Source organism: Macrobrachium nipponense, chromosome 15 (assembly GCF_015104395.2).
Source record: "Macrobrachium nipponense isolate FS-2020 chromosome 15, ASM1510439v2, whole genome shotgun sequence".
In the NCBI taxonomy this organism is placed as follows: domain Eukaryota; kingdom Metazoa; phylum Arthropoda; class Malacostraca; order Decapoda; family Palaemonidae; genus Macrobrachium; species Macrobrachium nipponense.
The window spans coordinates 45,518,316-45,530,815 of record NC_087208.1 but is presented as its reverse complement, the minus strand read 5'-3'; the positions used below and the strand labels follow the sequence as shown (position 1 = coordinate 45,530,815).

Below are 12,500 nucleotides of genomic sequence, written 5' to 3'. Positions count from 1 at the left end.
AGTATATATATATGCTATCATATATATATATATGATATATATATATGATATATATATACTATAGAATATATATCATATATATATAATATAGATCATATTATGATATATTATATATATGATATATATATCAGGATATTGATATATATATCTGATGATATATATATAGATATGATGTATATAATATAATATGATATATATATAGCTTATATATACTAATATGATATCTATATATATGATATCTATTAATATATGATATAGATATGATATATATCTATATATATATGATATATATATATCTATATATACTGATCATATATAAGATATACTATATATAATATATATATGTATGAATATTATATATAATATATATATACTAGATATATATATATAGATTATATATATATATAGATATCTATCATATATCATGATCATATATTATATAGAGCTATATATATGATATATCATATATATCATATATATATATATATTATATATATCATGATATTATATATATATGATATATATATATATATGATACATATATATAGATATACATATATATGATATATAATATATTATATATATATAGATATCGATATATATAATATATTATATATATGATATATATATGATATATATTATATATAATATGATTTTCTATATATATATATATATGAATATATATACCTCTATATATATATATATATATATGATATATATATATTATGATAGAGGATATATATGATACATATATATTGATTATATATATATAGATATATATGATATATCTAAATGATATATATATATATTGATATATAGATATATGATGATATATATATCTGATAGATTTTATGTATATATATGATAAACATATAGAATACATATATATAGTCTATATATGATATATATATATATATATATGGATGATATATATCCATATATATATATGATAATATACATATATATATATGATATATATAAGATATATAGATATATATATTTATATATTATTTATATATATATATAATGATATATATATCTTATATGATATATATATATTATTATATCCTAGATATACTATATATATGAATATATTATATATATATATAGATATATATATATCTAGCGTACTATATATATTATATTCATATATATATATAATCATATAATATATATCATAGATATATATCAGATATATATAGATGAATATATTTATCATATAATATAGATCATATATCTATATATCAGATATATATATATCACATATATATATATCATATATATCTATATCATATATATATATATATAGATATATGATATATCATATCATATATATATAATAATCATGATATATATATATCATATATATATATGATCATATATATATACCTATAAATTATATTCATATTATATATCTATAGATATCATATTATATATAGTCATATAATATATATCGATATCATATATCATATAGTATATATATATACATATATATATATATAGATAACTATATAGTATATATATAGATATATATATATATATACATATATAGATATAGGATATAGATATATATGATATATATATCTATATAGATATATATAGACCATACATATATGATATATAATAATGTAGATATATATAGTGATATATATATTATATATATATGATATATAGATATAGATATATGATATATATATATAGATATATATATGATATATGGATATGAATATATTATATGATTGAGTATATATATATATATACGATATATATATATATAGATATGATATATAGATATATATATATATGACATATAATATATATATATAGAGATATATATATATATAGATATAGATATAATATGATATATATTTATATATATATATATATATATATATATGTATAATATAGATGATATATATATATATATAGATATATGTATATATATAGTATATATATATAGATATATATATATATATATATATATATATATAGATATATATAAATATAATATATATAGATAGTATATATAGATATATATATATATATATATATATGATATATAATACTATATATATATATATATTATATATGTATATATTGATAATATGATATATATATAAGATATATATATATATATTAGATATATATATATATATATATATATATATTATTATATATCTAAAAAATCACCATAACGTGACTGGAATATCTGAAGTAATAATAGTCCACACTTATGTAAAAATGTGTATTAAAAATGCATAAAGACGGAGCTTTCGTCTACTTGATCAGTAGTAGACCTCATCAGCCGTACTGATTTTTCCTTTTCAAAAAAAAATATATACAAAAAAGTTACGAAGGACAGGCAGGACTCTGGAACAGTCCCCAAGGGAGATAACAACCAAAACAAACTATCTCAATCATGTTATTCCCTCGTTCAAATGTCTGGCCAAAAGACGAGCCGATCTTCGTGATTGAACTACCTCCTCTGTGTGTTCGGCTGTTCCCTCGTCCAAATCTTCTGCATCGGCACGGCAATGGGGGTTCTTCCTTCCAAATGTCCTGGGCGGGAGAAAGAGAGACAACCTGGGCAATAGGAGTGGTGCAAACAACGTCTGTACTAATATTTACAGTTTTAAGAACCGAATAATTTAAAATGTTTCCTCTTGGGTAAATGATTTGTTAAAGTCAAATTCTCCCCTACTCATTTACGTCATTCATCAGACTTTATTGAGAGAATACGGAATATAGGCCATTGCGAGGGTAAAATGATTATTTTAGACGTTAATGCATAATTTACCAATGTCCCATTAGATTTCGTTTTAAACAAACTCAAGGAAAAAGAAAGGGAGGGTACCTTTAATCCACAAATTCCTGTTGACATTTTAATTGATTTGATTAAGCCTTGCGTTAGCTCAACTGTATTTAGTTTCAGAGGGCAGGGATACGACAAAACTTCGGAATACCTTTGTCTCCAGTGTTGGCTAATTTGTGCATGGAATTATTTGAAGCGGATTTAGTTAGCCGCTGTCCTGAGGACATTAAGCCTTTTCTGTGGGTCAGATATGTTGAAGATATCTTTTTGATTTATAAAGGTAGTGTTATTCAGTTAACCGTTTTTTAGAATTTGTTAATAATTTGATGCCATCCATTAACTTTTCTGTTGAATTTGAGGTCGACAATAATTTACCATTTCTGGACGTTCTGGTTCACCATGACCCTGTTACTTTTAACTTTACATTTAGTGTATACAGAAAAGACGCCAACGCAGAGATGTAACATTATTTTTATCATACCATAGCCAACGTATAAAGTCTAATGTAATCGTTCAACATGGTAACGAGAGGGCTTCGGATTTGTGATCCACAGTACATAGACAAGGAAATGGAACATATTAAAAGGGGTTTTTACGAGGCTGGGTTACCCAAAATATTTTATTGACCATGCGTTTACCAATGGCTAGAAAAAACGTTATAATCCACCGACGGAAATATGAATTCAAAGTAATCAGTGTATTCCGCTTCCTTATCATCATAGTTTGGAAAGGGTGCAGCATTTATTAAAACAGAATAGGGAAAATAGGTTGGATTTAGCTTTTAGGTATAATACCTCGGTAAAATCAAAGTTTGATTAGAAATCATGAAAAGAAAGGAAAGATGACGTTGGGGTTTACGTGTACCGTGTAAAGATTGCAATAAGTGTTATTATGGGGGATCAGGCAGGGGATTAGGTATAAGATTAAAGGAGCATAAGCGATCATGTAGGATGGGATCGAAAATATAGTTCAGTTGCCAGACACACGTTAGGTTAGGGCAGGGGCTGTAATTGACTGGGAAGGAGCGAGAGTAATTTACAAAGATAATAACGTAAGTAGACGCAGAGTAGTTGAAGGGGCTCTTATTAATATTTTAAACGTGTTTGACTTTAACAAATCATTTACCGAAGAGGATACATTTTAAATTATTTGGTTCTTAAAACTGCAAATATTAGTACAGACGTTGTTTGCACCACTCCTATTGCCCAGGTTTGTCTCTCTTTCTCCCGCCCAGGCATTGGAAGGAAGCAACCCCCATTGCACGTGCCGATGCAGAAGATTTGGACGAGGGAACAGCCGAACACACAGAGGAGGTAGTTCAATCACGAAGATCGGCCTCGTCTTTTGGCCAGGACATTTGAACGAAGGAATCATGATTGAGATAGTTTATTTTGGTTGTTATCTCCCTTGGGGACTGTTCCAGAGTCCTGCCTGTCCTTCGTAACTTTTTTTGTTATATATATTTTTTTTTTTGAAAAGGAAAAATCAGTACGGCTAATGAGGTCTACTGATCAAGTAGACGAAAAAAGTTCCCGTCTTTTATGTATTTTTACACATTTTTACATAAGTGTGGGCTATATTACTTCATATATACACATACATATATATATAATATATATATTATATATATATATATATATATATATATATACATATATATATATATATATATATATATGTATATACATATATGTATATACATATACATATATATGTATATACATATATATGTATATATATATGTATATATATATGTATATATATATGTATATACATATATATGTATATACATATTATATTGTATATACATATATATGTATATGTATAGGATATATATGTATAATGTATGTATATATATATACATATATATATATATATATACATATATATATATATATATATACATATATACATATATATATATATAGTATGTATGTATTATATATATATATATATGTATATATATATATGATATATATCTATGTATATATATATGATATATATATATAGATATCACCTAATACAAGGTTTAACTCATTTTCACTCAATTGCACTGTCTTTTACCGAACAAAACTTAGCTTTTCTTGTGAGCAACGACCAACAGGATAACCAACCTAATACCCCTTACTAGCCCAGATCAGTAGAAACAAGAAATAAATAAAAAAAAAAAATAACAAATAAAAGAAAAACACACACAAAGCATTAACATATACATTAGGCTTCTTCTGTCGACGTTCACTTACCGCATGGGCATTGAAATTGTTAACGACAGGCACTTTGGGGCAAGGTCCCGGCGCCGGTGCCCTGGGCATGTACCCCATAGGGTTCTGGGGCAGACAAACTGCAGCTGTGATCAAGCAAAACCAGAGGATGATGACTGATTGCATGGCTGCTGTGACTGTGTTTGACTCTGATATCTGAAAGAGGTACGATATTATCAGACACTGGACAGTTAAATTTTTCTACTCTAATTTTCGTGATACTATGTAATGTGTGGTACTAAGTGGTCTGGTTAAAATGCGGTTAAACGCTTAGGTTAAAAATGTTATAAAGGAGGGTAAAATGTGGCTAAACACCGAGGTTAAAAATGTTACAAAGGTGGGTAAAATGTGGTTAAACACTGGGGTTATAAATCTGTATAAAGATGGGTAAAATGGATGGGTAAAATGTGATTAAACTCTGCGGTTAAAATGTTATAAAGGATAAAATGTGGTTAAACACTGTTGTTACAAATGCTATAAAGTTGGGTAACATGTAGTTAAACACTGTTGTTACAAATGTTATAAAGGTGGGTAAAATGTGGTTAAACACTGTGGCTAAAATGTTATAAAGATGAATAACATGTGGTCAAACACTGTGGTTACAACTGTTGCAAAGGTGAGTAACATGTGGTCAAACACTGTGGTTACAACTGTTACAATGGTGGGTAAAATGTGGTTAATATATATATATATATATATATATATATATATATATATATATATATATATATATATATAATATATACATATATATATGTGTGTGTGTGTATGTTTAAAAAATATAAATCATAATACCCAAGAAACCATCTGGTAGTTGGTAAAAGGCAATTTAGCCAACTACAAATAAAATAAAATTCAAATGAATAAAAAATCACAGTACTCTAAAATATTTAATAATTCGTCTAAAGCAAAATGCCTTAAGTTACCTTCAAGGTCTAAGCTCGCAGTAAATATAGGTTGTAAAGTAATAGAAAATAAGATAAATAGCAAAAATTGCAACGTATTATTAAGTTATGTGCAATCTGTCTTACAACACTGGTGCTTATCTAAAACGCATGGAATATAATCAACAGACAGGCATTGAGTAATGAATATCATTACCAGTGGTTCATATCCAACGTAATACGTCCAAGAATGATGAGAGGTTTTGTAACCTAAGTTACCATTACACTAAAAACAATACAGCTGTATTGAATGACACGAATTTCTTTGTATCTATGAAGTAATTACACTCACGAACGTAAAACCCTTCCATTTGTGATATCTGATAAGTAAGCACTGTATTGAAACTCATTTCTGACAGGGTATTTTGCAAGTCAGATTAAGCAACCAACACCCGTCATGTTTCTACGGTCTGATTTCGTAGTTAAGACAAAACTGACGGTAATGGAAAACCTGCATTGCATAAACAGAGTTGATTTTTTTACAGGAGCCTCAGAATTTACCAACAAGGACCTCTGCGTGTTGCACTGGTGCAATGCTTAGTTTTCGTCACAATTATTGGCAGTCCAGGATTTTAATATTCTGTTTGACACTTTATCATTTCGTTTGGTTAAGAAGAGAAAAGTGACTGTGTACATAAATGCTTATCAATGTGACAAAAATTAAGACTTTTCAGTAAATTAAAACAAAATAAAACGGAGAGAGAGAGAGAGAGAGAGAGAGTAATATACATAAATACATACATACAATGGTACATATAGCACATACATATGTAAAGATATATATATATATATATATATATATATATATGATATATATATATATATATATATATATATCATCGCATCATCGGCGGGTGGAGAGATACCAAAATCCTTTAAAGTTATGTATTTATTGCTGACGTTTCAGGGACCATGTGTCCCATTTTCGAAGCTAAAAAATTAAAAGAATAACAGAATTAAAATGAGATCAGATTTAAACATGATAAAAAGTTATTTCTTAACAAAATGCAAATTAGGTGCAAGAGAAGGGAACAGTGTGATTACCAAGTAGTGCTGAAGGCAAAAGCTGAGTGGACTGTCAGGGTCCGTTTGGTGCCGACGGAAACTCAAGAGAGGTACAGAGGAGTTGACGTGGACTGAGTATTTAGTTGGGGAACCAGTTGTTTAATAAAAAGAGATTCGAGTACTGCCAATTGGTGTTCGTTTGGAGCCTTGCCTATGATTTGAAATCCTCGTAATTTATATTGTATTTGCATTTTTTCCCATGATCTCTAACACAGGAAAATTCGGGGTTTGATAGTTTGACACCCGTACGATAGCTAACGCCACGATGGGAATCTAATCTTACCTTTAACAACCTCTGGGTGGAGCCCACGTACTTCCCCAGGTCACATCTGGGGCAATTAAACAAATATATGACTCTCGAGGTCATCAAAGGAAGCAGACTCTCTTTATATTTAAACAAGGACTTGATGGTCATTGGGTTACATGGGATCAATTTTTAAGTGACTGCTGTAGGTATTTGCTTACAATAAATCTCAGTTCTTGATAAAAATGGCTATCTATTATTAGGGGACACTAGCGTACAGATGTAGTTTTGGGTACCGGGTTGGCAGTTCAAACTTTGGGTGGAAGATATTATTTAGAAATTTTCGCAATTGTTTGTAAAAGAGTTCTGATGGAAAACAGTTATTACAAAGTACTGGTGGAGGGACGTAATTTCTTCATGAAACTTATTCATCCGGATGTTAAAATAAACGCTCTGTGGAAGAGAGTAGACAGGGAATTTAACTTGAAATTAAAAAAAGCAGTGGCTATAAAAGTTAGAACCCAGACCAGTAAACGTTCTCTTTCTAAAAACAGTGGTATTAAAATGTTCGTCAAGTCTAAAAACCAAACACATCAAGGAAGGGCAGTTTATTTTCATTTTCATATTCAATGTGAACTTGATATTTGGATGCATTTCATTGGCAAGTTCGAGGAATTCGTTCTGCCCGATCTTTATTTCTAAATAACAGGAATGTGTCGTCAACAAATCTGCTATAAAATAGAGGGTGACAAGCCAGAGGGCAGCCGTCCAGCAACTGCTCCTCCAGGGAGCACATGAAAAATATTAGCAAAAGTGGGGCCTAAAGGTGATCCCATGGCCATACCATCGACTTGTACGTATGCTTTCCATTAAAAATGAAGGCAGTGTCCAGCACCGCCAACTGAAGTAACTTTTTTTTTTAAAATCCTGATATTAAAATTATTAAAAAGAACATCTGGGTTTGGAAAAATTCGATTTAAAATAATTTCAATTGTTTCTTCCACCCTGGAATATTAGTAAAAAGTGATCGACATCCAGACTAGTCATAAAAAGGTCCGAGTCTTGTGGTAAAATCCTTTCTTTAAAGTTTTCTGAATTTTTAATGCTATACTCATTAGTAGTTAAAGGAGCTAAAAGTGGGACAAGAAATTTGGCCAATTTATAATTAGGTGTATCATATGAGGTGAGTATGGGTCTCATTGGGATACCTTCCTTGTGAATCTTAGGTAATAACCCATACATTACTCCGAACGAAGCACCTGTACTGTATAGCAATTCGTAAGTGTCGGTACTGATAATATTACGGTCTTTAGGCTTTTAGAAAACGGTTTATTCGATCCTCTACTTAAAAATGGTTGAGTATTGAGGTTCACCTATTTTTTGGATTTTTGTTTCTTCACCCAAAAATATTTTCCATTTTTGATACATATTCCTGTTTTGTTTAGAATTACAGTACCTTTTCCTTTATCCGGTCTGGTTATTATCAACTCATCATGTTTAGCCAGTTCTTTGAGGATATTTAGATCATTTTTAGAAAAGAATGGTGTCCATCGTGTAGTTAGGTTGTTATAAGTTTTCTGAGCTAACGCCTGCATTTGAAAACGTGAATATGAAAATGAAAATAAACTGCCCTTCCTTGATGTGTTGGTTTTTAGACTTGACGAACATTTTAATACCACTGTTTTTAGAAAGAGAACGTTTACTGGTCTGGGTTCTAACTTTTATAGCCACTGCTTTTTTAATTTCAAGTTAAATTCCCTGTCTACTCTCTTCCACAGAGCGTTTATTTTAACATCCGGATGGAATAAGTTTCATGAAGAAATACGTCCCTCCACCAGTACTTTGTAAATAACTGTTTTCCATCAGAACTCTTTACAAACAATTGCGAAAATTTCAAATAATATCTTCCACCCAAAGTTTGAACTGCCAACCGGTACCAAAACTACATCTGTACGCTAGTGTCCCCTAATATATGATAGCCCATTTTTATCAAGAACTGAGATTTATTGTAAGCAAATACCTACCAGCAGTCAACTTAAAATTGATCCCATGTAACCCAATGACCATCAAGTCCTTGTTTAAATATAAAGAGAGTCTGCTTCCTTTGATGACCTCGAGAGTCATATATTTGTTTAATTGCCCCAGATGTGACCTGGGGAAGTACGTGGGCTCCACCCAGAGGTTGTAAAGGTAAGATTAGATTCCCATCGTGGCGTTAGCTATCGTACTGGGTGTCAACTATCAAACCCCGAATTTTCCTGTATTAGAGATCATGGGAAAAAATGCAAATACAATATAAATTACAAGGATTTCAAAATCATAGGCAAAGCTCCAAACGAACACCAATTGGCAATACTCGAATCTCTTTTTATCAAACAACTGGTTCCCCAATTAAATACTCAGTCCACGTCAACTCCTCTGTACCTCTCTTGAGTTTCCGTCGGCACCAAAACGGACCCTGACAGTCACTCAGCTTTTTGCCTTCAGCACTACTTGGTAATCTACTGTTCCCTTCTCTTGCACCTAATTTGCATTTTGTTAAGAAATAACTTTTTATCATGTTTTAATCTGAGGTTCTCATTTTAATTCTGTTATTCTTTTTAATTTTTTAGCTTCGAAAATGGGACACATGGTCCTGAAAACGTCAGCAATAAATACATAACTTTAAAGGATTTTGGTATCTCTCCACCCTCCGATGATGCTTATCTGGTTTCAAGCAACCGCCTTCAACTTTAGTATATATATATATATATATATATATATATATATATATATATATATATATATATAGATGATATATATATATATATATATATATATATATATATATATATATAGAGAGAGAGATATGCATATATATATATATTATATATATTATATATATATATATAATAGATATATATAGAGAGAGAGAGAGAGAGAGAGAGATTGAGAGAGGAGAGAGAGAGAGAGAGAGAGAGAGAATGAGCTTACAAATCCATTACACTAATTAGCCTTCCATTCAAGCACGCCAACTCAAAAAAAAAATGCAATACACAATCTACGGTTAAGCTTCACGTTCGAGTAGGTTCTTCAACAATTAACCACGAAGCAGAACCTGTGTTTGTGTGTGTGTGTGTGTGTGTGTGTGTGTGTGTGTGTGTGTGTTGAGAGGGCTGGGGGATGGAGGAAGCCAGTCAGCCATCCAGCCAATCAAAAAGAAACCATCATGAATTCAGAGTAAACTCTTATTTAAGGGGGACGTTCGAGGCCATTATAAAATAACTCTATACAACCTGATGTTATGCTTCAGCTAGTGTTTCTACTGGGTGTCCTTCTCTCCTGGTCACACCTGTGGATTTTGCGTGTTATTGTTGCGTGTTTTTTTGACGTTCCGTTATTTTACTATTCACCGGAGAGAGAGAGAGAGAGAGAAGAGAGAGAGAGAGAGAGAGAGGAGAGAGAGAGAGAGAGAGAGAGAGTCACTTAGTGGTTTAGAATGTTTGTGTCGTTTCTTCACCCTAAAATGTACATTTTTGGAGAGAGAGAGAGCGTACACGGTCATTTGTGGTTTAGAATGTCTGTCTCGTTTGCTTGAATTTGGGGGGGAAGAGAGAGAGAGAGAGAGAGAGAGAGAGAGAGAGAGAGAGAGAGAGAGAGAGAGAGACTAGCTCGATAATTCTACTTGTCATTACTCAAAGTATGCAAATGTATCGCAAAAAATATTAATCTACCATAGAAAAAATATAACTAAAAATCAGCAAAAATACGGACGCCCCAAATTGCGTATATGCGAAAACAAACTTGACCGTCTGCTTGAGTGCTTGGGAACAAAGCACGAAACTAGACCTAGGGCAGAGTGCTATCAATGGGCGCATGCGCGGTTGCCCGGTCGCATACCAGTAACCTGTTACAAACCAGGTTTAAAATCAGGTTTTTATGGGAGGAGACTAAAACCGCTCGAGGAAGTTTGCATTTGCAAGCAACGCCGTCTTCCAAGTTTTTGCCGATGCTTGCGTTACCTGAACGTCACCTTGGCGAAGTAAAAGATGTAATTATTTTTCAACAATTTTTCCTCTTCCTAGATTTTAATATATTAAGGCGATATGGCTGAAGAATTTAATGTCTCAAGAGCATAAGGTAGTATATTATCCAGGGATAAAGAAGAAACAACATTAATTTACTACAAAAGCAAAGAAACATTTTTCATTTTATCTCTGTTGTTTATCAAGAAACTGTAAAAAAAATAAAAGAAAAAAACGCCTTGGGATTTTTCCATGCAAATCCGCGTTATTCCCAAAATAATTTTCTATAAGGATCAACCGGTTCCAGTTTTATTTCATTTTTTTTACTGTAGTGAACTCATCTGCTACGAGACAAGTATTTATGTCAAGAAACGTGTAATGCAGTTGATATTTTACCATAACATACATCACAAACACTTTGCGACGAGAATTTAACAAGCACTTTAGAACAAATGGATTTGAACTCGTTCATATAGTTTAGAAATAAAATTAAATTATGACACCTTAAATGTACAGAAAGTTCAATACATTACCTTATACAACAATAACCTAACGACAAGCACTTTTAAATAATACAACACCTTCACTTATAACTAAGTATCCAGGAGCCTTAGTTACACTATCTTAAACAACAACTTTAAGGTATATAGTACCTTCATTTATGACTTTTTTTTAAGTATACAGAAGCTTTAGATACACGACCTAATACAACAAGTACTTGTGTAAAGAATACAGTACCTTCCAATTCACCAAAAACGCCTTCTTCGAGTTTCCTGTGGAACTAGCAAGGTTAAATTCAAGACCTTTCTATATATACTTGGTAGTCTTGTTACCTAACGAAACTTGCTGAGGTGCTGGCTAGTGTTTTGTTTGTCTTAAGAAAACGGCTCTTTACAGATGATTTAAATAGTCTTTCTCTGTGTTTTTATGTTATTTTGATTGCGTATAAACTAGCCACACTCAATTTGGTTGATTCTTATGACAATGACGTTCAAAAAATATATAACACTAATTTTTTTATGCTTGGATGTCCCCGTTGCATAACTTCAAAAAATTATATGAGACGTGGCAACTCAGGAGTGTCTCCCTTTTTTTTGTAACATTTTTCTATTTCCTGCAATTTAGTTAAAAGCTTCTTTCCACTTTTGGCTTCCTTATAGTTACAAATAA

General features: G+C 30.6%; 1 protein-coding gene across 1 annotated transcript in view; it reads right to left on the bottom strand.

The window, feature by feature from the left end:
* The window catches only part of LOC135226866 (apolipoprotein D-like), a 21,018-nt gene extending 8,797 nt beyond the window's left edge, over nucleotides 1-12,221 (bottom strand). Inside the window, exons 1-2 of the mRNA XM_064266559.1 lie at nucleotides 12,069-12,221; nucleotides 5,056-5,229 (exon numbers count right to left, since the gene is read on the bottom strand). Coding sequence (XP_064122629.1) covers nucleotides 5,056-5,199 — 144 coding nt within the window. The 5' untranslated portion in view covers nucleotides 5,200-5,229; nucleotides 12,069-12,221. The remainder of the gene's footprint in view (nucleotides 1-5,055; nucleotides 5,230-12,068) is intronic.
* Between the last annotated feature and the right edge of the window lie 279 nt (nucleotides 12,222-12,500).